Genomic DNA, 22134 nt, shown 5'->3' on the forward strand with positions numbered 1-22134 from the left:
TCTTCATTTTCTCTTCATTTTCATACTTTTTTTTCCTACTAGTATATATAGGCTTGTTTCCTCTTGCAAGCGATTCCATCCTCTCCCTTATCAAAAAGACTTATACCCCGGGATTGATATCTTAGAAATATCAGTTTTCGTCTTTTCCTTTTTCCTAAACCAACCGCCCGCCCCCACTCCGGCTGCATAGATATCTTGCACGATGGCAGCTGCTATTAAACCTTATCGCATTGGCGTGGACGTTGGCGGCACCAACACCGACGCTGTGATCCTTGACACACGGGAAACCAAGTCTGCTAATCGCGGCGTTGTCGCCTGGCACAAGACTCCCACCACCAGTCCCAACGTGACCGATGGGATCGAGGCCGCCGTCCGCAGCGTCCTGGACCAGTCCAAGGCACCCCGGGACCAGGTGGCGTGTCTGACGATCGGTACCACCCACTTCATCAATGCCATCGTCGAACATGACGCTCGCCGGCTGTCCAAGGTGGCCATCATCCGGCTCTCGCGGACCTTCACCAGAGAGGTCCCGCCCTTCTCTGACTTCCCGCCCGTTCTCAAGTCTATCATGAACGGCTACTACTGCTACGTCGACGGTGGCCTCCACATCGATGGCTCCCAGGAGGCTCCCATCAACGAGGACCAGATCGTCAGGGAATGCGCCATCATCAAGGAAAAGGGGCTTGACGCCGTCGTCATATCGGGCGTCTTCTCCCCCATCGATGACCATTTCTACCAGGAGGATCATGTCCGGCGCATCGTGCGCCGGGAGCTTCCGGACGTGGACATCGTCTGCTCCTCCGAAGTCTCCCAGATCGGATATCTCGAGCGAGAAAACGCATCTATCCTGAACGCGTCGATCCTCAAGTTTGCCAGACGGACCATTCGAGGTTTCAAGAACGCCATGAAGCGCCTGGACCTTAACTGCACCTTGTATCTGACCCAGAATGACGGCACTCTGATCGATGCACCCTCCGCCGCCCGCCTCCCCATTCGCACTTTCTCCTCTGGACCAACTAATTCCATGCGAGGCGCCGCGTATCTTGGCCTCAGCGGTCAGAGCGACGGCACGGAAGAGAAAACCGCAACCATCGTCGTGGATATCGGCGGAACGACCAGCGACGTTGGCGTCCTCCTTCCATCTGGATTCCCACGTCAAGCTTCCGCCTACGTGACCGTTGCCGGCGTTCAGATCAACTTTGGCATGCCGCACCTTGAATCTATTGGCCTGGGTGGCGGCTCCATCGTTCGCTCCGAGAATGGTAAAGTGACCGTCGGCCCCGATTCCGTCGGCCACTTCCTAAGCACGAGAGCCAAGGTTTTCGGCGGAGACGTTCTCACCGCCACAGATATCGCAGTGGCGGCGGGTGAGAAGATTGGAGATCCAAACCTCGTCCAGGATGTCGACCAGAACACCGTTGCCGACGCCCGGGCACGCATGAAGACTATGCTGGAAAACGTCGTTGACCTGATGAAAACCTCCCCCGCTCCTCTTCCTGTCCTTCTGGTCGGTGGCGGTTCCGCCATTGCACCTACAGAACTAGACGGTGTATCCAAGGTCATCTGTCCGCCCTTCCACTCCGTTGCCAACGCCGTCGGAGCGGCGATGTCAAAGGTTGGCGGCACCGTCGACATGATCCAGAGCAGCGAAGAGCGAACCGTCAAAGAGATCGTGGAACAGGCAAAAGAGACAGCCATCGAGCGGGCGGTTGCATCCGGCGCGCTACGTGAAACGGTCTACCTGGCCGAGGTGGATGCTCTCCCGCTGCAGTACGTCGCCAATCAGGTGCGCGTTATCGCAAGAGCGGTTGGCGAGTTATCCCCAGACGGTGTGCCGCCCAGTGACAGTTTGCTTGACGATGACGACGAAGATGACGAGCAGATCTACAAGGAGGCGGCCAAGAGGGATGCTCATCTTGATGAACCTAATGCCGCCGCCATCGATATTGAGAAGTACAGACCAAAGGTGGTTAAAAATCCCAAGACAGGGGTACCCGAATGGATAGTCTCTGAGCTCGATGTTCAATGGATAGCCGACGGGTGCTATGTGCTTGGCTGTGCCGGTGGAGGTTCGCCTTTTGGCGAATACATCCGAATCAGAGATCAGATACGACAAGGTCACACCATTCGAATCATCGACGCATCTTCATTGCCAAAGGATGCTCTGATCTACTGTAAGTCCGTTTTCTTTGCATTGCTTATTTCCTCCAGTTCCTTTTTTTTTTCGATCTCATACTTAAGAAAAATTTTTTCATGAATAGGGGGTGGCCACATGGGATCTCCCGCTGTGTCTGTCGAGCGCCTGGCACATGAAGAGACCGAGCATGCATTCCTGGAACTCATGGAATACCTTAAACACGATTCTATCGACGCTGTCATGGGCTTGGAGATTGGAGGTGCCAACGGACTTCAACCATTGGCCCTAGGCTCTACGAAGAATCATGACTGCCCGGTTATCGATGCGGATTGGATGGGTATGTGAGCCCCTTTTTCTCTTTAATAGGTGCGGCAGCCTTTTGCTGACATATATCCAGGCCGTGCATATCCAACATACTGGCAAACCACCATGTGTGTTTATGAAGAGAAGCAACTAGTCCCATGCGCCATCGCTTCAGGCGACGGCCGCTCGATCATCATGACCAAGACCACCGACGACGAGATCGTCGACAGAGCCCTCCGCGCCTCTTGCTCCGAAATGGGCTCCCGAGTCGGCATGGCCGCCAAACCCACAACAACCGACCGCGTCCACAAATACAGCGTAATCAACACCATCTCTCTCGCTTGGCGAATCGGGCGGTGCATCGCGCGCGCCCACGCCAACAACACCCTCTCCACCGTCGCTGAGCAGATGATCGACGAAATCGGCGGTCCTGAGACCGCCAAGGTCCTCTTCCGCGGCAAGATCATCGCCGTCGAGCGACGCCTGTTCAAGGGCCATTCCTATGGCGAAATCACCATCCAGCAGACACAACAGTCGGAGGAAGAGAAGTCCGGCTCCGACAACGTCCCCGCCGTCGCGGTGGGCGGGACGCTAAAGATCCCCTTCAAGAATGAGAATATCTACGCGAAGCACATCTCTGAGACGGGCGAGGAGAAGTACATCGCCATGGTGCCGGATCTGATTTCTGTCCTGGATACGCAGTCCGGTAAGGCGCTGGGTGTACCGGAGTTTAGGTACGGCTTGATGGTTACCGTGCTCGGAATTGCGTGCTCGCCCCGATGGTCGGACACGCCTCGGGGCTTGGAGTATGGTGGCCCGGGAGCGTTTGGATACAAAAACATCGAGTATAAGCCGCTGGGAACCTATGTTGAGCCGAAGAGTGTCGTGTTTGAGTTTGCGGAAGACTAAAAGATGATTAGTGTACATTGCTTCTTTGCAAGATGGTTTGTTTATTCTTTTTGTTTCCAGCTAGGCAACACCCTGTTACATAGAAATAGAGAAATTTTGACTCTTTCTATATCATTCCCAAAATGCCACACCTCTCCGTATACATCCCGGGTCTCTAATTCGTATTTTTGACCCTTTTATGAAGGCTTAACTGCGCTTAGTATCTGAGGCGCTAGTTGAGAGAGAAATTGATGGCCTTCAGCCCAAAACCCCCCAGAGCTCTTTGCTAGCCCCGTAACGGAAGGCTATCACTTCGTATTAGCATTGCGATTTGTATCTCACGTCGTCCCAGGGGGGTTTCATCCAACGGACGACAGTGCCCCCTTAGCTAACAAGCTTCTTTTGTGTTCAAGTTTCCTTGTCATGCATGGGATATAGAAAGCTTATCAACGTCAATGACGTACGTAGTCTGGGCAGCTTGTATTAACACCCACCCCTTCCCCACCCCTAAATAAAGGCAGCATTTCAAGGAGTGAATATCAATTGGGATTCAATTACATTTAAATCTCCAAGCGGATTTGTCTATAAGACCCGAGGATTGGGGTGTTTCGGAATAAAAATCCAATTGAGTCACCATGCATCTCGCAACTCATGTGAAGTACCCCTGACATTTCATTGATTTAAACCCACTGTCGCGGCCCCGAATGGCTATCCGGTAATTCAATTGCCTCGTCCAACCTAGATCTAACAATTGCGATATAGGTGAATCCAGAAGAAGTTATCGAACAACTTCGCAATGACCCCGAAGAGAGCCATCGACAGCACGTCTTCACCCTCAACGCTGTCGCAACCAGAACGGCATATTCCACTCGCTACGCAAGCAGCGAGGAGATACCGAAGTTTAGGATACCTCAGCTAGGGGCGTCGGCAGAAGCGGTGTATCGTCTTTTGAGGGATGAGCTGGACCTAGATGGGATTCCGAACTTGAACATGGCGAGGTAGGCAATGTTTGCATTTCACTTTGGTCCAGGTGCTGTCATTAAGGTTTTGGGGATGACTTGGGAAGAAATAGCCTACAGCTGAAGGAAATGATGGCTATCGTGGAAGGGTATATTGGAATGCTGCATAAACTTACTAACCTGCATTTTGATAATCAGCTTCGTCGGCACTTTCATGGAGCGCGAGGCCCAACAGCTGCTCGTCGAGAACATCGGCAAGAACCTTGCAGATGCGGACGAATACCCTGCCCTGATGGACCTTCATGCCCGGTGTATTTCGATGATCGCGAACATGTGGCACCCTCAACCTGGTGAGCAGCCCATCGGAACAGCCACCACGGGATCCTCGGAGGCGATTCAGCTAGGTGGCCTGGCAATGAAGCGACGGTGGCAGGAAAAGCGGAGGGCGGAAGGGAAAGATACATCGAAACCCAATATCCTGATGGGAGCGAACGCACAAGTGGCCCTTCTGAAATTTGCGAGATATTTCGATGTTGAGGCAAGGATACTGGATGTTTCTGAGAACAGTCACTACCGGCTTGACCCAAACGATATCAAGAAGAATGTGGATGAAAATACCATCGGGATCTTCGTAATCTTAGGCAGTACCTACACCGGGCACTATGAGCCTGTTGAGGAACTATCCAGAATTTTAGACCAGGTGCAAGAGGAACACGGCTGGGATATACCTATCCACGTTGATGCAGCAAGTGGTGGCTTCATAGCACCTTTCACATATGCAGGAGCCGGTGGTTCTAAGTGGTATATTTCCAGAGGATCCGGTTGGCCTTTATACGCTGATTTATGATCAGGGACTTCGAACTTCCCCGTGTCCACTCAATTAACGTGTCGGGCCATAAGTTCGGCCTTGTGTACGTTGGACTAGGATGGATCATTTGGCGTGATCGCGCCTATCTGCCAAAAGACCTCATCTTCGAGCTGCATTACCTTGGAGGAACTGAAGAGTCATTTGGCCTGAACTTCTCTCGCCCAGGGATCCAGGTCATCGGCCAATACTACAATCTCATCCGCCTGGGCTTCGATGGGTACCGCGAGGTGATGGAGAACTGCCTGCGGAACGCTCGGTTGCTGAGCAAGGCTCTTGAAAGGACCGGATGGTACGTTTGCGTTAGCGACATCCACCGCAAAAAGGGCGATTATCGCTTCCGGGGTGTTGGCGAGATCCAGCCGCACAGGCCAGGAGAAACCTCGGCGGATTACAACGAAGGGTTGCCTGTCGTCGCATTCCGGTTCTCCGAGCAATTCAAAAAGGAGTATCCAGACGTGAAACAGGAGGCCATAAGCTTGCTGCTCAGAGCAAAGCAATATATTATTCCAAGTACATGAACCATGGTTTTCTCTTCTTCTTCTTCCCCCTCCCTTTTTTTTTTTTTTTTTTTTTAATAAATATATTTAAGCATGTGCGCAGAGCGTGAAACTAGCCAGCCGACGCTAACCTCCATGGGCATCGTCTAGATTATCCGCTACCGCCTAAAACAGACAACATTGAGATCTTGCGCGTCGTCGTCCGTGAAAGCATGTCAGGAGACCTAATTGACAAGTTGATATCGGACATAGTCGAAGTCACAGAGAGGGTGATGACTTCCGAGCCCATAGATGTTGCAGTCCTTCAGAGCAGGCCAACCTCGCTCGCACGTCGTCATGGAAGGCTGGAAACGAAGCTTCCCGCCAAAAAGATCACTAAAGTCAAGGCTGGTGAAAAGGCCCGTCATCCAATGGCAAAAGGTGGCCATCGTTCCGTGTGCTAATCACAATATAAAAGCCATGCGTTGAACAGTCGGGCCGGGATGGTATAACGAACCACAGGAGGTGTCTTTCCGCCTGGCGTCGAATTGAAGGTTCCAATTGGGCAGTTGGTTCTCGGATAATTAGATATCCCGATATAACCACGCTAGTCTAATTAGGGTTAGATATCTTGTGCAGGATAACCTTGTTAGGTAATCCTGCCTTTTAGCCTCATTCACGTGACCCACATAGATGCGCGAAAAAATCTCACGAACGCTTGGCCTGGCTGAATGATATGTACAGTAGTTATCTGACCTCGATGACAGAGCCTCCAGTCCAAACGCTGTTATTAAATCAAAATCCTATGCACTCCATAGAGAGAGCACAGCATGGCTCCCTGCTTTTAAGAGCTTCCGCTCATGCTTATCAGGCTGGAGGCCTTGGTGAGAGGTAATCTGTACACACATATTCATGTCCGTGCACCCAGCCGGTCGATACATAATCCACTGCCGACTGGGACACCCTTGTTGAGATAAGCCTTGTCGAGAAAAGATAACTAGGTAGTTATTCCAGACCACGAAGTAAGGACGGAAGACATACCAGATAGTTGGGTCCCAAGGATGTATCCGCAATATCACGGCTCAAATTACGTTCAGAGCTCACAGGGACATTGTTGTCTGACCGGGCTGCCATGCCTGACCATTCGAGAAACAGCACCAGCGAGCCTAGTGTGTCGGCATCGGCAAAGGGCTGGAAGCGTCCCAGAAAATTACGGTTCGCCGCGTATGTGAGCTGTATAAGGGACCTTCTCCACACTCGCTTTTTGGTGTGTTCTCCACTCTGACGGGACCCGTCACGGCTGGTAAACTGCGGAGAAAAAGACGTGGCTTGCCACTTCCAGAGCCATCGACGTTGGTCTATCTCAATCAACACACGCCCTGGCCTCGACTGCCAGCCTGCTGAAGCTGGATTTCTATCTTCTCTCACTGCTGTCTGGTGCCTTATCTTCACTCTCAAAGGTCCGGTATTCACGTTCGAATCTCTATCACCGGGGCTCTTCGGCTCCTGGCAAAGTTTCTCGGCAGCGTAAACTTGGAGCCAGCGTCGAAGCTTACCCCATAACTTGCTTCGACGCTACATCCATCAGCGCTCTTGGAGTCCCCGCATTTCTGGCCCTGTGCAACATCGTTGAATCGCTGTCGTGTCCGCACAGTCTCATGGGCAGCTCTTTGCTTTTTTCATCTCTTTCTTTGCACCCGGAGATGCCCCATGCCTTGAGCTGGAGACATCGCCCTGCCTAGGTATCTATTCTCCATACATTCTCGATTCCTCCTCCGCCTTGAGTTGGCTACGATCCAAGGAGCATTCAAACCTAATCGCGATTCACATACTGGATTTTTCTCCATGCCGAAACCTTGAGCTGAATCTTTCAGGCATCATTCACTGTTGGGCATGGAAGTCATCCGAACTCCCCCAGCTGCTCCGCTATCAGATGTCTCACCACAGAACGTTTCCGCCGCAGCCGCAGCCACATCCCGGAGTCCCACGCGCATAGGTGCTGCGCCGTCAAAAGCTCCGGGAACCTCAACCAAAAAGGGCACAGCTGACGGATCGGCTGGCGTGAAACCGAAACAGTCAAAGAGTCGGAATGGTGAGCACCTACTCATTTACAATTTAGTTGCTAATCTGATGCGTTCACGATATCTTCTGTTTCCATCCCAATCTCGCCGCATCCGCTAATATAGAATGCTTTTGGTAGGGTGCGTGACTTGCAAATCAAAAAGACTAAAGTGCGACGAGACAAAGCCAATATGTCGACAGTGTCAGAAAAGAAATGTCACATGTGGAGGTTATAAGAAGGACTTCAAATGGAGACCCTTTGAGGAATCGAGTTTCGCCAATAAGGTATCCTCTAAAGGGAAAAAAGGTATGTTTATTCCCTCCATTCAACAGCCCTAATAGGGTAATTGACATCTTGGTAGTAGTAGTCCCGCTGCCTCGGGCTTCATCACTTTCGCCTACCAATCAAGTCTCCAACACATCTTCAAGCCCACGGAGCCCCGGAAGTCCAACCTGGCAAATTCGGAGCAGTGATGCACAGAACGACAGTCCCCGTTTACATTCCGCTTCTCCATCAAATCCAGATATCGTCTTTCCCAGTCCAAGCGACGTCCTTCCTCAAATGCCTAGCCCGCATGAGCCTGCGCTTGAGGGACAAGACCGCATTTTACCTCCGAGCCCACTGGAATTTCCACTTGGCCAGTCGCCCAATTCTAGAGATGATCATCTTTCCGATACTCATACCATTCACACTCCTAATGCTTCATTTGATGGACAGCAATATGGGTCCTTTTTCCCACCTTACATGAACGGCGAGGATGGGGAAATAGAAGAAGTCGTCAGGCAGACAGACCTTTGGGGTGATCCCGTATCTCCGTCGATGATATCTCGAACATTATATAATCTCACAATGCCAGTGGAACCCAAATTTTCGTCTGGAAGCTCTGAGATGCTGCTGATGAGGTTTGACCGAAGAACCTGTGGCATATTGTCTGTCAAAGACGGGATATCTGAAAATCCTTGGCGGACACTGGTTTGGCCCTTGGCCAAAGAATCCCCAGCATTGTATCATGCCATTTGTTCTTTGGCCGCATTCCACTGCAGCAAAGAAGATCCGCAATTGAAAGTCTATGGGATGGACCACATGCGGGAAAGTGTTCGTGCTCTAGCCATGAACATTAGAACAATGAGAACGGATGCTGCTCTGGCGACCACACTCGCGCTCGCATTTGCAGAGTCATGGGATAGGCATATATCTAACGGAGTCCAGCATCTCCGCGGAGCCAAAGTTCTTGTCACCCAAGCTATGGAAAACCAGAGGCAGCTTTCAGCTCGACGCAGTGACTTCGCTCGTTTACGTTTCCTCTACAATACTTGGGTATATACAGCCGTGCTAGCTCGCCTAACATCCCTGGAGGAAACCGGGTTCGACGATTTCCCGCTGCTTCCTGAACCATTGCCCCATACCCGCGTTCATGAAATAGACCCTCTACTTGGTTGCGCCGCTACGTTGTTCCCTCTGATTGGCCAAGTTGCCAATCTTGTTCGGAAGGTTTGCAGTACTAAAACTAATTCTATCGCCATAATATCACAAGCAATCGAATTGAAAACTCTAATCGAGCAGTGGGAGCCTCCTAAATACTTCGAGCCGCCGGAAGATCCAACCTCTGATGTCCAACATAGCTATCAAACCGCTCAGGCGTACCGCTGGGCAACATTACTGCATCTCCACCTCGCAGTTCCAGAGATTCCATCAGAACCTGCAAGTGAACTTGCAAAACGAGTTCTTGTTCTATTAGCGACAGTCCCCCTCAGCTCTAGGGCAATCGTCGTGCAAATTTTCCCCCTTTTGGCAGCAAGCTGCGAAGTCGATAATGAGGAGGATAGAACCTGGGTTCGAGAACGTTGGGCGGCAATGCAAAATAGACTAATGATAGGGAACATTGATCGCTGCCTGGAGGTTATCCATGCTGTCTGGTCCCGCCGTGACGAATATAACTTGACAAAGCTCAGAGGCCAGCAAGTTTCCTATGTCATCCCTCTAGACCCAACGCGAAGAGGGAATATCCAGCAAGGTAGCGCTATTGATGACGACTATCCCGAGGCTTTAGATCTATTCGACGACCAAGGAAGGCGGCAGTCGGTACCGGACATAAGTAACTTGAGCTTTGGATCCCCCATTTTGTCCTCGCCTATCCCTGTTCCAGTAAGGAAAGGATCTATGCATATGCCACTGGAAGGTTTGGAGTTTGAGAAAACGGTTCGAGGAAAACTACACTGGCTAGGAGTTATGAGGGATTGGAACTGGGAAGGTAAATATCAAATTACCCCCTGTTTTATGCAAACTGACCTTAATTAACCAATTATTTTCCTGGATAGTGCTGCTGGGATAGTGTCATCATTAATAAAATTCCTAACGATGCTATGATTATTATTCATCTAAGCTCTACTTTCCACACTTTATGTTATGGCCATCGGCACCAGCAGTTTCCCTACGGAGTTCATACGAAGAATCGTCTCCCCTTGCATGCCAGCCCGTTATTCCTTTTTCTGGATGCTGCAGGCCCGGCGCAATTTTTTTGCCGTCCACTTCGCGAGTCTTTTCTACCTCCTTCGATCCTCCTGGATTAACAACGACCAATAATGAATCAAGATACGTCTGAAGTTCATCCGTGACTGTCACGAGCGCCGCCATTACCCTGTCCTTCGAGGTGTCAGTATTCGACTCGGTCCGTCAATAGATAAGTGACAAGCTCTTGCTTATCGCCCCAAGTATCCACAGTGGAACCTAGCTCCAATCAGCCGCGGAATCTCATAAGCTTCCCTCCAGTGCAGACGCCTTCCGATCCCAATCTCCATTTTTGATAAGCAGGTTTACTTATCCGGCGATAATTTGACCGTCAAAGATCCTCAGCCTAGATAACCAAAGCCACCTATATATATGACTAATACGTACCGAGATATCCCATATGGTGCCCACTATCTCGCCCTTGTAGGGCTTATGTCTGATATATGTCTATTTCTGCAAATTTTCCAGCTTGCCGTGATTTTTGCTTGGTTTATAATGTTATAGTTGATTTGATAGGTCAGAGTATTTTGGTTCTCTGTCCAACACCCGGTTCTGGTGTTTATGGTGGCAGCAGTAGCGGTGGTATCTAGATCACGGCCGGTGTTTTCTGGACTTTTTCAGTTCCTGGACACTGGGTTCTGAGGAATTTTGGTGTGAATGAACTATTTCTAAGCGCATATCTTCTTTTCTTTTCTTTCCTTTTTTTTTTCCCCTCAATTTATTTTGTTGAGTTTGGGATCTAGGCCTCTTGCTCAGGCAGGGAATGGGGGTTTGTTCATTGGAACCTTTCTCCTAAGAGAGGCACGAGAAGCAAATACACGGTTTACTCACCAATTATCACATTCAGTGAGGGATAAAGCCTGGCTTCATTGATGCGATTCCAATATTTGAATCTGGGACTTCAGGGGAGGTAATCTGGAAAACAAACTTAATTACCGACAAATGTGAATAATTCAAATAGACCAACCACAAATCCACCAGAGATCAACAGGACGGTGAAAACAAGAAAATTGCGGCCATGAACAAAGAGGGAGGGAGCTATTATCCTAATATACAAATTGCTTAACGCTGCAGCCAGTGACCTATCATCCAAGGCTCCAGCCAGTTTCGACGCGAAATATTAATACATCATACATCATTCTGAAAAGTGAAAAATGTCCAGCATTGTGTGTCAGTTCATATATGCAGGTAGTATTACGGAGGACATCCCATGCATAGTACCTACCGAGTACATGATGCATGTATCGGGCCTTTTTCAATGATATTCCTTTCTGGGAGTAAGATTCCGGACTCACTTAACGGGATTGCCAACTTTATGAATCATAACTACCCAGCTACAGGCAACACGGGAAAACCCGGTATCGCACTAGAAGCTCCCTGCAGCTTCCTCCATACTGCGTACAGACTATTCGTTTCCTCATTGGCCGTTGTAAACCGACGCTCAATACATGGCAGAGTAACGAAGAGTGCGCGTGTCACAGCGGCTCCATCCTCCGCGAAACTTTATCAAACCGCTAATATTGCCACAATAGCTACTGCTGCAGATGCCGGGACGCATGGGGCCTGAAAAGCGCGACTCAGTGCGCAGGGACTCGACTTCACTCACTTCCTTGTCTGATGATCTCCCTGAGCTAATAACTCCATCACGAATCCAGACATACGTGTCTGGTGACAGTATTAACCGGTCTCCGACTATTAACCGGCTTCTGGAGATAAGACCATGGCGGCCAGTGCAACCCCGGAGCTCTCGCAACCTTACACTCACGCGGGCCACAAACCTAGAGGCCCTGCTTGTCCAAGCTGTTGGTAGCGAGTCTGGGCCATGCAACCGTTGCGCGCGGGAGCTAGGTCCATTTGTTGGTTGCATGGCTCTGGAGGGATTCCTCAGCGGATCGTGCGCAAACTGCCATTTCAACAGCGCCGGACGCTACTGCTCTCTGCGAAGCGGTAAGCTTAACATGATTTAAGATTAAAAATAAAAATAAGAATACAAAAGCAGGCGATGTACTCTGTACACTAACTGACATAAATTATAATGCAGAAGACAGAATCCCTCGTCGCCGTCCGCCTGTTCGCGCGCGGAACAGTGCATTGAGCAGCAGTTGTCCCCGTCGCCAGCGCGCGGCGTCCAATGTCCCGGAAGGGGAAGTCCCTGCCTCTGAAAGCCCTCTAATCGATCATCGACTAGCGCCAAATCCCTCATCAACCGCAAATTCTGCCGGCTCAGCCAGACCTGCTCGTCGCACTGCAACTGAAGCTTTCCGTGAAGAAGACGAAGAACAGGGTCAAGAAGTGATAGACCGTCGAGCCCGCAGGGCAAGATTGCTTCAGATTATGAAAGTCACCACGCAGATGCAGGAAGCAATGACTGATCTGCTGCGGCTCGTTACAGAGGAGCTTGCGGAGGAATAAGGGAAAAAGGAGAACAAAAACAAAAATGGAATCTTTTCTTCATTTTTTTTTTTTTTTTTTTTTTCCATTTGTTGCTTTGTCAATACATAATATGCGAAGCAAGATGTGTGGTTTTGAATATGGCCAGGAGCGGAAGACTTAGGAGCAGTGCTCCATTGACCACATATGACGGGTCTCTACCGTCTTTGGACATCTATGCACGCATTTTCAAGCAAGAATAGATGTCCTTTTCTTGTGCTTCTGGCGGCTTGCAACAAGTAGTTTTTCTCTATGTGAAGTGTCCATCAGCAAACAGGGACAGCAACAGTAGAAACACAATCCGTTTGAGCAGTCAATTGAAATGTTCTGTACTCTGTAACAGTATGTAATATTTCCGTACCGCCAGCAAATCTGGAACGAAAATCGCAGGGGAGCTTGGTATCACACTGTATTTACATCCCTACTAGTGTGTCTCGCGCGATGATACTCAAGCCACGTTTTGATGATGGAGCTTGAAACCTTTTTGGCCTGCTTCCAACAATGGGCGGATATTCAGTGATTAAACATAAGCTCTGTGCAAGTTAAGAGGCCCTCCAGCAGCCAGCATATCACTAACCTAACTGTCGATCTTCTCACTCTTCTTTAATACAACCCCCAATTGAGGTGCTTTGGTGTCGTACTCTTGGAATGACTTTTAATCCTCAAAATGCCCTCATATTGTCATTTAAGACCTAACAACACAGGCCCGCCAAGGTGTATCTGTTTGCACTTTGCTTGCTTTCGGGGAGGGTGGAATTGCTTGTTTGTGATTGCCGCCAATCTTCTCGCAAGCACATTTCCCCCACGCTTTCTTTTTTTTTTCTTTTTAAAAAGGCGGCTATGGAGCTTGATACTACCATAAACAAATACATATTGACTGGTGACGAACACCAAGAGAACAGGTTGCACTCAAGCCTTATTGAATTTTCAGATTTCCTGTTCGATGGCTTCTTTCTACCTTGTTAGTTCTACTATTCCACTGTGTTTCCTCTTTCTCGAAAGGTACTTGGTGGCGAAGAATACTCTAGCTAGAAATCAACTCTCCAAGCACCGTTATCGTTACGTGACATGTCACAAATTCGACGCCATGAAGCAGTGATGCGCTTCAAGCAAGAAAGCAAAATTACACTCAGAACAGGGAGTGGGATCCTCTTCTTGAGTAGTTATTTGATGCTCCAGGAGTAGTCCATATACTCACGCATGCCTTAACAGTAAGGGATAAAAATTTGCAATTAGGACCATCCACTCCTTGTAAGGAATCTCTTCCCTTAACTGCTCTGTACCAACTCTCTTTCACAGCCTGAATTCAAAAACACCACTCTTGACATTCTTGATATGCTTGATAATAGTGTTGCATGTCTTATTGATGGCACTGAGATAGACAGATCATTCAATGCAATCGGACTCGCAGCCGTGCCCTGTACCCTTCTTTTAAGCAACTTTTATTTCTTCTTTAAGCCTGTCCTAGAATAGCCAGCCCACAACTATTGAATTGGCGCCTTTCTGCATTCTCCAGGATCTTTCTGTTCGATGCACATTCCACAGCACCGGTGTTCATGCAATAGACCTGCTTTCCATCTGACTCTTTGAAATCCACAGCGCAAGCTGTCACATACTTCACTTCTCAGCGGTAGGAGGCTATACTGACAGATCTTCCTCCGATATCGAACCGGTGTTACAGCAGGACGGATCTGCGGATCTGGGCCGTTTAACGAGTCAGCCGGCAGTTGGTCGGATGGTTGGGTGTTTAGTGTTTGCTGCACCGATATCCATGGTGGAAATGATTTAAGCCTTCCTCATCTCTGGGCAGTGTGTCTGTTGCATGTTGACTACCATGTTCGACCACCACTGCTCCCATAAACCTCATGGCGGAACTTACACGCACCTTGACCGGCGAGACGAAGGATGAAATGCTGCTCAAGTCCGTGTTGCGCGCTTGTGGAATGATTACATAATCAGGTTTAAGAGGAGACTAGTCTAAAAGAGGAAAGCTTTGCCGGGAGCTAACCTGATACGGATAAACAATCCCCTGTTCCTTATCGATAAGCCCCTCGCGACGGCCGTAAGAAGTCGCGCGTCGCGGACATCGAACGCCGGAACAGCATCAAGAGCGCTGAGGACGGCGAGCCTGGGAACCAGTCGCATCTCCAATTGATGGTTTGGTTGCGGTTACCCTGTTCCTTGCAGCTACACTGGAGAGATGCTCACTATAGTTGAAAATGTTTTTTGTATGGAGTACTCCATACGTTGCTGAGAGATAACGTCATTGAGCTCGGTGCTTCCAGAGCTTCCCCTCCTTCTAGTCAATCAATTGCCGTCTGTGTGAGTCTGGGTCAGTGTACGGGACGCCCCGCAGTGCATCAACAGAGTCCCATCACCGGCAATGGCCGGGCACCTTTTCGCATCGCCATGCGTGTGTCACCCTTCCCCTCTTCCAGCAACCCGGAGGGGTGTGGAGAGCGAACTTCGGACTGGTTAGCCTGAGTAGGGAATCAATTGCTCGCATGCATTTGACGCTGTATATGCATATACATATATAGGGGCTCATAGGCTTCCAACTTTTCATCTTCTTAGGCTCACATAAAATCCCTTTTCAACTTTCACGTCTTCTCCAACAATTGACATCGTAGGTAACAACATCCGGCAGATTCTACGGAGGTAAACCAGCTAACTAGACAAGCCCTACCAAGGAAAAGCACTCACCTTTGTATCTTCGACAATATGGCTGCTCCCGTCGCATTGAGATACCAACCCCAGGCTCAGTCCACCTTCAAACCCCCGTTGATCGCCAATGACAACGCCTTTCTGGGCGATGTATTCACCAGGTAAGTTTTCTTTTCTTCATATTTTCCGCACTGGTGTTCGGGAAGCTAATGGTTCTTCTTTTTCCTTTTCCCGCTATCCAGCCAAGCCGAGAATCCAGAGAAGCCTATGTGCGCTGGTTTCTACAGACTCGAGAAGGGAACCCCCTTGGTCTATACATACACCTACGATGAGATGAAGATCATCCTGGAGGGTGAATTTGAGATCTCCGACACCACCGGCCAAAAGGTCTCAGCCAAGCCAGGCGATGTCTTCTACTTCCCCAAGGGCGCAAAGATCACTTTCACGACGCCGTCGTATGGATTGGCTTTCTTTGTGAGTATTTCCACGGTTGTGCGGTCAATGTGTCCGGATTCAAACTGACTGGCACTTGCGCAGACTGGACAACGTGCCGAAGGCGGAGCTTAAGAAGCCTTTCTCTGAGGCCGTGAAGAGTCGATTGAACAGACTTTTTCGAGGGAAAAGAAAGGTGTGGCCTTTCAGTTAGATAGAACAAACACTTCAAGATTTGGGCATTGGATTCCCTCTGGTCTTTTGGATAGGATCCTCCTAGATCTTCAGATGAAATACCCCAATATATTGTCAATATATACCTCCGTTAATTTATTCTCTTTTTTCCGTTTCGACGAAGAGTATCGTGAAGTTATCTTCGATCAACGTTCAGATAACAAAGGAAGAGACATATATGTCCCGTTATCCATCTACTTACGTGACGACAGCCCTAAATCCTCCGGGGAGCTTTTTTTCTCTTTTAAAATTCCATGGAGAGCCAAAGCACAACCCTTGGAAACTCAGTAGCCCTGGATTCGCTTTAGGGTCCTAACTTACCATGTACCACACTTTTGTTTGAATATTCCAACACCTCAAAAAGTTTCCAAGGTTCCGCGAGATACTTGGCATCGTAATAGCCCCATGATATACGGAGTATCTTCTCCAAAGTCGAGATTGAATTGCACATATACGAGTGTTATTCCCACCATTCTCCTTTTAAGATATGGATTGCACAGATCGATCATTCATAGCGACCATTGGCACGATGCCGTTTCAATATAAGGTGGTCCACGATGAGCTTTTTTTTTTTTTTTTTTTTTTTTTTTTTCGAAGTTTGAGTGTCCGAGGCTATCCAGCAGTTTCAATTGGCAGAGTCCTGTGTTTTAACCCTTTTTGCATGGAATCCGGGATGCATTTCTCAGCTAAAGAGCGTGTCACCATAAGGGGCATCGCAGAACCTTATGGGAAATAAGTATCGTCTGGAACCATGCGATGACCCGAAGGATGTGAAATAAAGAACGGCGGTGAAAAAAGATTCTGTGCCACTCTCGCGTGCACAGTCACCCGCAGAGTTGCCCCATGTTGATCCCTCTCCAGGATGGGCTTCTGGACCATATACTACACCAAGTACTCCGTATCACTTGCGATTTAATCCCCACTGGGCCGAGCCAAAATATGAACCAGCCTTCAGTCTGTACGTGCAGCGTCGCCTTTTCCACTCCATCAATCCGTGATCAAGAAGCTGAGGAAGGCTCCTGCGCAACTGCATATATTTGACGGCGCTGCGTTCACGCAACAGAGGGCTGCAGGCACAACTTGGCCAACCGAAGCGGGCCTCCTTGCTTTCGACCCCCTGCTCTCGAGTCTCCAGCAGGGTCCTTTGATGACGCTTTGAAGGCCAACAAGCTTTGTGGTTCAGCCTTACCTGCCGCGTCGGCCATGTTGCTGCGGCAACGGCCAGCAACAGCGCACGCTAAACCGCTTTCTCGGCTCGACGAGACGCTCCCGGGGCCAGCCAGCAAGCCAGCCAGCCAGCCAGCCAGGGTTGAACACACAACGCAGCTCGCCGCCGCCGCGACGGGGCGCTAAGAACCGATCCTCTCTTCTTTCTGTTTCTCCTTCTTCTCACCGCCCTTCTCTACTGCTGCGCCTGGGAAATTTTCTTCTACCCCATCGCCTGCCTCTCCTGCTCTCCCAACACGCGTTTGTTGTGAGCATCCTCGATCCCTCGTGATAGTGGGGTTGCGGCCAGAAAACGTCACTGTTTCTCACCGCCCCCCCTCTGAACCACAGCGATGACCGTCAACATGAGGTCGCAATCCCCGCTGGGGAAGCAGGAGTTGAGGCCTTCTCACATCCCGTCCCTCATCCATTCACGCTCCAACAACGACCTCTACGATCCCCCGCGAACCCCTCAGCACCATGGATTCACAAGCCCGCTGCACACCCCACACGGGAGCCCTAGCAAGAGTCGGCTGCCACCAGGCGCCACAGACCTCCCAAGCATCTTCGATAACGCCATGAAACTCGCGCCGTCGTCACCGACTAAATCTGTCTTCAATCTGAGCAATCTGTCTCCCGGAAAGGGTCAGATAAGCGGAGGCGAGAACCTGACCACCTTCAACGAGAGCGTCATTCACAAAACAGCCTCTGTGCAGGGCAGCCCGACGCGAAGAGGAAACCAGGAAAACGCACCGCCAGGTGGATCGCGCCTGGGCAAGGAACCCGTTCCCAATTCGAATCACGCTGCTCTCTCGCGGCAGGAGGCATATCAGAATAACAAAGAGCGTCGAGACCGTAGGAACCCCGCACAGACCAGGGGCTTGACGGCCGAAGAACTGGAGAAATTGCAGCTACCGGGTGTCAAACGCCTCGCGAATGTCGCCCAATTATGTTAGTTCCCTGTCCTCTCTGCTTGCTCTATATCTAATCAGTGCTCTTACCGTCTCACACCTTCTCAGATTTTCTTGATCATTATTTTGATCTCCTGAGCTACGTGCATAACCGCCAAACACGTCAATCGCAGTTCAAAGCCGCCTATCCCCCCCCGCCTCTCACTTCACAAGTGGAGTACGAAGCTGCGCTCCAAAAGTACTTAGGCAGAGAGCGAGCTCACCTGCGCAAGCGAAGAACTAGACTGCGTCATGCTGACTTCCAGATTCTTACACAAGTCGGGCAAGGCGGTTACGGTCAGGTCTACTTGGCGCAAAAGAAGGATACTCGTGAAGTCTGTGCGCTGAAGGTTATGAGCAAAAAGCTCTTGTTCAAGCTGGACGAGATTAGACATATCTTGACCGAACGAGATATCCTCACTGCCGCGAAGAGTGAATGGCTGGTCAAACTTCTTTACGCCTTCCAGGATGAAGAAAAGATATACCTTGCAATGGAGTATGTTCCAGGAGGAGATTTCCGTACCCTGCTCAACAATGCTAGCGTTTTGCATAATCGCCATGCACGCTTTTACATCGCCGAGATGATTCAATGCGTTGATGCCCTCCATGCCCTGGGTTACATTCACCGCGATCTCAAACCTGAAAATTTCCTGATCGATTCGACGGGCCACGTGAAGTTGACCGATTTTGGATTGGCAGCGGGCATGCTCAGTCCCGGAAAGATCGAGTCAATGAGGATCAAGCTGGAGGAAGTCGGCAAAACTTCGGTCCCGTTCGGTCGACCCATGGGCCAGCGCACGGCTGCAGAGAGACGTGAGGGATACCGGACGCTGAGACAGCGCGAAGTGAACTACGCAAAATCCATCGTTGGATCTCCCGACTACATGGCGCCGGAGGTGCTCAAGGGAGAAGAATATGACTTTACCGTTGATTACTGGAGCTTGGGTTGTATGCTCTTCGAGGCCCTGGCCGGATACCCTCCCTTTGCCGGTGCTACTGTCGATGAGACATGGCAGAACCTCAAGCAGTGGGAGCAAGTCTTGCAGGAACCAGTTTACGACGATCCAAATTACTTCCTGTCGAGACGAACCTGGGACTTGATCACCCGGCTTGTGGCCTCGAAGGAGCGCCGGTTCAAAAACATCAGGGAAATTCACATGCATGAATACTTTATCGATGTTAACTTCAACAGACTGCGGGACATGCAGCCTCCGTTCGTTCCCGAACTTGACTCCGAGACGGATGCGGGCTACTTCGACGACTTTGGCAGTGAATCTGATATGGCTAAGTACAAGGAAGTCCATGATAAACAGAGAGCCCTAGAAGAGATGGCAGAGCGAGGCGAAAAAATGAGCAAGAGCCTGTTTGTTGGCTTTACCTTCCGGTATATTTACACTGTTAGCTCGTAGGATAGGGCCCCGTTGCTAACCCTTGGATTCAGGCACCGTAAACCAGCCATTGGAGGTGACGGACGAACCAGCCCCCGAAAAGCGATTCCAACGGACGGCTCTTTCGGCACCATATTCTAACATGCGACGTTCTCCACGAATCTCTTTATAGCCTCCAATTGCTTCCCGAAAAAAAGGCTATGTGTTACCTCAAACGCAATTTTCGCTTCCATTCTGAGCTGGCCCTCCTTTGCCTTTTTTTTTTTTTTTTTTTTTTTTTTTTTTTTTCCTTCTTTTTCTTCGAAACTTCACTTTTCTTTGCTCTTCAGCTGCGTTTTCATTAATATATGAGTATTGTAATGAGTTTCCGCCCGCATCACATCTCCTCAACACATCTGCTTCTCTTTCTCCATTGTGTATGTCTGAATGTTCATGTAAACGCGATCAGTTTGTCCCTTTTCTGTTGCTGTTTACTCTATTCCTGTGGAAAAGGCCTGGGTTGGCTGGATCTGGGTTGAGAGTGAGTTTGTGTCTCCAAAGTAATTCTCTCAATTGCACTTATTCATTTGCTTGAGTCCCATGTATTCTTCCAGATTCCATGCTTTGTATTATGGGTCATTCAGGTAGCTAGCTGGCATCAAATATGAAATGAAAGCCGGTACTCTGTATTCTGTACTTTGTACTCTGTCCTCCGTTTGGATATTATGATAGTTGTGCAGGCTCATTGGTCAATTGGGATGCTAGTTCGGTGATGACGTAGTTGGCTGGTGTTTATTGTCACTCCATTTATCGTCTCAGCCTGCACAGCTCAAGCATCAACACACTTCAAAAGTTATTCGTTAATCCCGCCAAACAGTGACCACCATCAGTGCATCTTCTACCATGTTCCGCTTCGTAAGTCATTCTCTCCACCAACAACACTTCCTAGCTAAGCCAGAGCTACTAATTCACCCCCCTCTCCAAACTAGCACAAACCTCTCGACATCATCACCCTCTTCCACAAACCCGCCCTCCCCAGTTCCCTCCGCGCTCTCGCCCTCCTCAAACAGGCCTCTGCCAACGCTGCCGAAACTGCCACCATCGACCAGGCTTCAGATCACTCGGCGCAGAACAAGCTCGAACGTCAGCGCCGCGAGCAGTTCGACCTCACCGTCACCGAGGAGCCGCCCACGCCGGATCAGTTGAAGCTGATCATGGACTATATGGCGGCGGGGGCGGGCAATGGCGGAGTGGGCGCGGGGAAGCCGGGGGATTTGGTGAGCGGGGCGAGGGATAGGCTGGATGCGCTGAGAAGGTTGAAGGAGGATGGAGAGAGGTTTGTGAGGCCAGTCGTGAGTTTTGGCCCTGGATATTTCTTCCATTTTCCTTTTCCTTGAGAGAGATTTTATGCTGATATAGGAGTTGTATTTATAGGTTGTTGATTGGAATAACGGGAAGGCAGGTATGTGTATAGATATTCCGATTTTCTGGGGTGATGCGCTGACGTCGCATTTCTCTGCCGCTGTTTTAGTTCTCGGGACAAACGAGTCTGCCATTTTGAAGCTGCTGCAGGATGAACCACCGCATACACCTGATGATACTGCATGAGGGCATTTTCATGCCTCGTTATGAGTCTAATCTACGATTTTATTCTAGTTCTCAGTGGAGGGCAATATCTGGCGTTATGGAGGCATTTATGTGTATGACTTGGGAGCCATTCGTCAGAATTGGGAGCCATTCGTCAGAAGGAGGGTATAAATTGACAGTCTCTGTCCATGGAATTCTTATCTATGTATGTATGAGCTTGCTTCGATGTCTGTAAATCTGTTTCAAGCATAGTCTTTCAATGAATCTTTGGGAAATGGGCTTTTTTTAACCGAAGGACATAAGTTTTTAGAAGCCTTTCGCCGCCTCGAAAAGTTCGGAGTTAGGCTTTTCTTTCGGGTCCAAAATTTTGGCGGTTCCTTGACAATATGTAGGGGAGTGGTGAGTGAGCAAAGAGAGGCGGGGACGCAGGCAATATTGAAACTTCCTCCTCACAGAACCACCACCTGTCCCGTTACTTACATCGGGTTTGGTGATACTTCCGCTCCGCAAGACCAGACTGTCACCGCTACAACGGTTGCGATGACGGACGCCACCACAAAGACCGGAAATGCCAGGATGACGGTCAGCAGCATACTTGCCAAGGTCGCAAAAATGTTTCCAACGGGGGTCAAATTGCTGTAAATTGCAGTCTGGTATAACGCCGCTATCGGGCCTGGACAACGGAATATTCACAACATCAGTGGTCTTATTATGCGGGGTTATGTACGTCGAATCGAACGTACCGCCAACAATGCCAATTGGTCCCAAACCGGCCGATAGACAGACAGTGCAAGTCACGGCGAAGGCAATCGAAAATGCAACAATAATCGCGAAAACATCTTGATACCAATGGGTTAGCCTTGAGGGAAACTGTTGATTAAGACTTATTTACTGGTAAACGTACGCGGCTGGGAAATCCAGTGGGGGAAGTTCATCCAGCATTCCATAACCCACCGCGTCAGATTGGCCCAGTGGCCCATCAAAGCATGAATCCACTTTTCATACTGGACGATTTCCACGACAGACGATATCATTGGCCCATTGGTGACATACTGGCGAGAGA

At 49.7% G+C, this 22134-nt stretch overlaps 10 protein-coding genes across 10 annotated transcripts; 7 read left to right on the forward strand and 3 right to left on the reverse strand.

Annotated features, from left to right (window-relative positions):
• Positions 1-202: 202 nt before the first annotated feature.
• On the forward strand, positions 203-3349 carry CIMG_10019 (hydantoinase; the record flags this gene model as incomplete). Its single annotated transcript, XM_001238996.1, has 3 exons — positions 203-2174; positions 2262-2474; positions 2535-3349. The coding sequence occupies 3 exons, from the start codon at positions 203-205 to the stop codon at positions 3347-3349; spliced, it is 3000 nt and encodes a 999-aa protein (XP_001238997.1).
• A 550-nt stretch (positions 3350-3899) lies between these two features.
• CIMG_10020 (glutamate decarboxylase) lies at positions 3900-6128 on the forward strand. Its single transcript, XM_001238997.2, has 5 exons — positions 3900-3981; positions 4091-4326; positions 4486-5088; positions 5139-5665; positions 5803-6128. The coding sequence occupies exons 1-5, from the start codon at positions 3964-3966 to the stop codon at positions 6093-6095; spliced, it is 1677 nt and encodes a 558-aa protein (XP_001238998.2). The 5' UTR covers positions 3900-3963; the 3' UTR covers positions 6096-6128.
• A 508-nt stretch (positions 6129-6636) lies between these two features.
• On the reverse strand, positions 6637-7478 carry CIMG_12481 (uncharacterized protein; the record flags this gene model as incomplete). The annotated part of the gene is made up of 2 exons (XM_012358375.1): positions 6637-7206; positions 7464-7478. 2 exons carry the CDS (start codon positions 7476-7478, stop codon positions 6637-6639), a joined length of 585 nt encoding a protein of 194 aa, XP_012213798.1.
• A 46-nt stretch (positions 7479-7524) lies between these two features.
• On the forward strand, positions 7525-10025 carry CIMG_10021 (C6 zinc finger domain-containing protein; the record flags this gene model as incomplete). Its single annotated transcript, XM_001238998.1, has 4 exons — positions 7525-7723; positions 7832-7999; positions 8055-9944; positions 10012-10025. The coding sequence occupies 4 exons, from the start codon at positions 7525-7527 to the stop codon at positions 10023-10025; spliced, it is 2271 nt and encodes a 756-aa protein (XP_001238999.1).
• Positions 10026-11112: 1087 nt separating this feature from the next.
• Positions 11113-12850, forward strand: CIMG_10022 (uncharacterized protein). Its single transcript, XM_001238999.2, has 2 exons — positions 11113-12148; positions 12243-12850. The coding sequence occupies exons 1-2, from the start codon at positions 11746-11748 to the stop codon at positions 12611-12613; spliced, it is 774 nt and encodes a 257-aa protein (XP_001239000.2). The 5' UTR covers positions 11113-11745; the 3' UTR covers positions 12614-12850.
• A 708-nt stretch (positions 12851-13558) lies between these two features.
• CIMG_10023 (uncharacterized protein) lies at positions 13559-14404 on the reverse strand (the record flags this gene model as incomplete). The annotated part of the gene is made up of 5 exons (XM_001239000.2): positions 13559-13585; positions 13830-13931; positions 14005-14049; positions 14248-14330; positions 14395-14404. 5 exons carry the CDS (start codon positions 14402-14404, stop codon positions 13559-13561), a joined length of 267 nt encoding a protein of 88 aa, XP_001239001.2.
• A 390-nt stretch (positions 14405-14794) lies between these two features.
• On the forward strand, positions 14795-15862 carry CIMG_10024 (ethanolamine utilization protein; the record flags this gene model as incomplete). Its single annotated transcript, XM_001239001.2, has 4 exons — positions 14795-15257; positions 15312-15456; positions 15538-15769; positions 15833-15862. Exons 2-4 carry the CDS (start codon positions 15353-15355, stop codon positions 15860-15862), a joined length of 366 nt encoding a protein of 121 aa, XP_001239002.1. The 5' UTR covers positions 14795-15257; positions 15312-15352.
• Positions 15863-17520: 1658 nt separating this feature from the next.
• On the forward strand, positions 17521-19646 carry CIMG_10025 (AGC/NDR/NDR-UNCLASSIFIED protein kinase; the record flags this gene model as incomplete). Its single annotated transcript, XM_001239002.2, has 3 exons — positions 17521-18118; positions 18187-19501; positions 19559-19646. The coding sequence occupies 3 exons, from the start codon at positions 17521-17523 to the stop codon at positions 19644-19646; spliced, it is 2001 nt and encodes a 666-aa protein (XP_001239003.2).
• Positions 19647-20343: 697 nt separating this feature from the next.
• On the forward strand, positions 20344-21350 carry CIMG_10026 (uncharacterized protein). The gene is made up of 4 exons (XM_001239003.2): positions 20344-20399; positions 20474-20836; positions 20919-20946; positions 21016-21350. Exons 1-4 carry the CDS (start codon positions 20388-20390, stop codon positions 21090-21092), a joined length of 480 nt encoding a protein of 159 aa, XP_001239004.1. The 5' UTR covers positions 20344-20387; the 3' UTR covers positions 21093-21350.
• On the reverse strand, positions 21238-22123 carry CIMG_10027 (uncharacterized protein). Its single transcript, XM_001239004.2, has 3 exons — positions 21976-22123; positions 21815-21910; positions 21238-21744 (listed from the first exon to the last, which is right to left on the reverse strand). The coding sequence occupies exons 1-3, from the start codon at positions 22011-22013 to the stop codon at positions 21378-21380; spliced, it is 501 nt and encodes a 166-aa protein (XP_001239005.2). The 5' UTR covers positions 22014-22123; the 3' UTR covers positions 21238-21377.
• Positions 22124-22134: the final 11 nt, after the last annotated feature.

Source organism: Coccidioides immitis (assembly GCF_000149335.2).
Source record: "Coccidioides immitis RS genomic scaffold supercont3.5, whole genome shotgun sequence".
NCBI lineage: Eukaryota > Fungi > Ascomycota > Eurotiomycetes > Onygenales > Onygenaceae > Coccidioides > Coccidioides immitis.

Bases quoted from the DNA above. Each gene is read 5' to 3' on its own strand.
- CIMG_10027 (XM_001239004.2), bottom strand. From the start codon at position 22,013: ATGCTGGATGAACTTCCCCCACTGGATTTCCCAGCCGC. The intron at 21,911-21,975 runs GTACGTTTACCA...ATTGGTATCAAG, and splicing joins CCACTGGATTTCCCAGCCGC to ATGTTTTCGCGATTATTGTT. The intron at 21,745-21,814 runs GTACGTTCGATT...TCCGTTGTCCAG, and splicing joins ACCAATTGGCATTGTTGGCG to GCCCGATAGCGGCGTTATAC.
- CIMG_10026 (XM_001239003.2), top strand. The intron at 20,837-20,918 runs GTGAGTTTTGGC...TTGTATTTATAG, and splicing joins AGAGGTTTGTGAGGCCAGTC to GTTGTTGATTGGAATAACGG. The intron at 20,947-21,015 runs GTATGTGTATAG...CCGCTGTTTTAG, and splicing joins TTGGAATAACGGGAAGGCAG to TTCTCGGGACAAACGAGTCT.
- CIMG_10022 (XM_001238999.2), top strand. From the start codon at position 11,746: ATGCCGGGACGCATGGGGCCTGAAAAGCGCGACTCAGTGCGCAGGGAC. The intron at 12,149-12,242 runs GTAAGCTTAACA...ATTATAATGCAG, and splicing joins CTACTGCTCTCTGCGAAGCG to AAGACAGAATCCCTCGTCGC.
- CIMG_10020 (XM_001238997.2), top strand. The intron at 4,327-4,485 runs GTAGGCAATGTT...TTTGATAATCAG, and splicing joins CCGAACTTGAACATGGCGAG to CTTCGTCGGCACTTTCATGG. The intron at 5,666-5,802 runs GTACATGAACCA...GGCATCGTCTAG, and splicing joins AAAGCAATATATTATTCCAA to ATTATCCGCTACCGCCTAAA.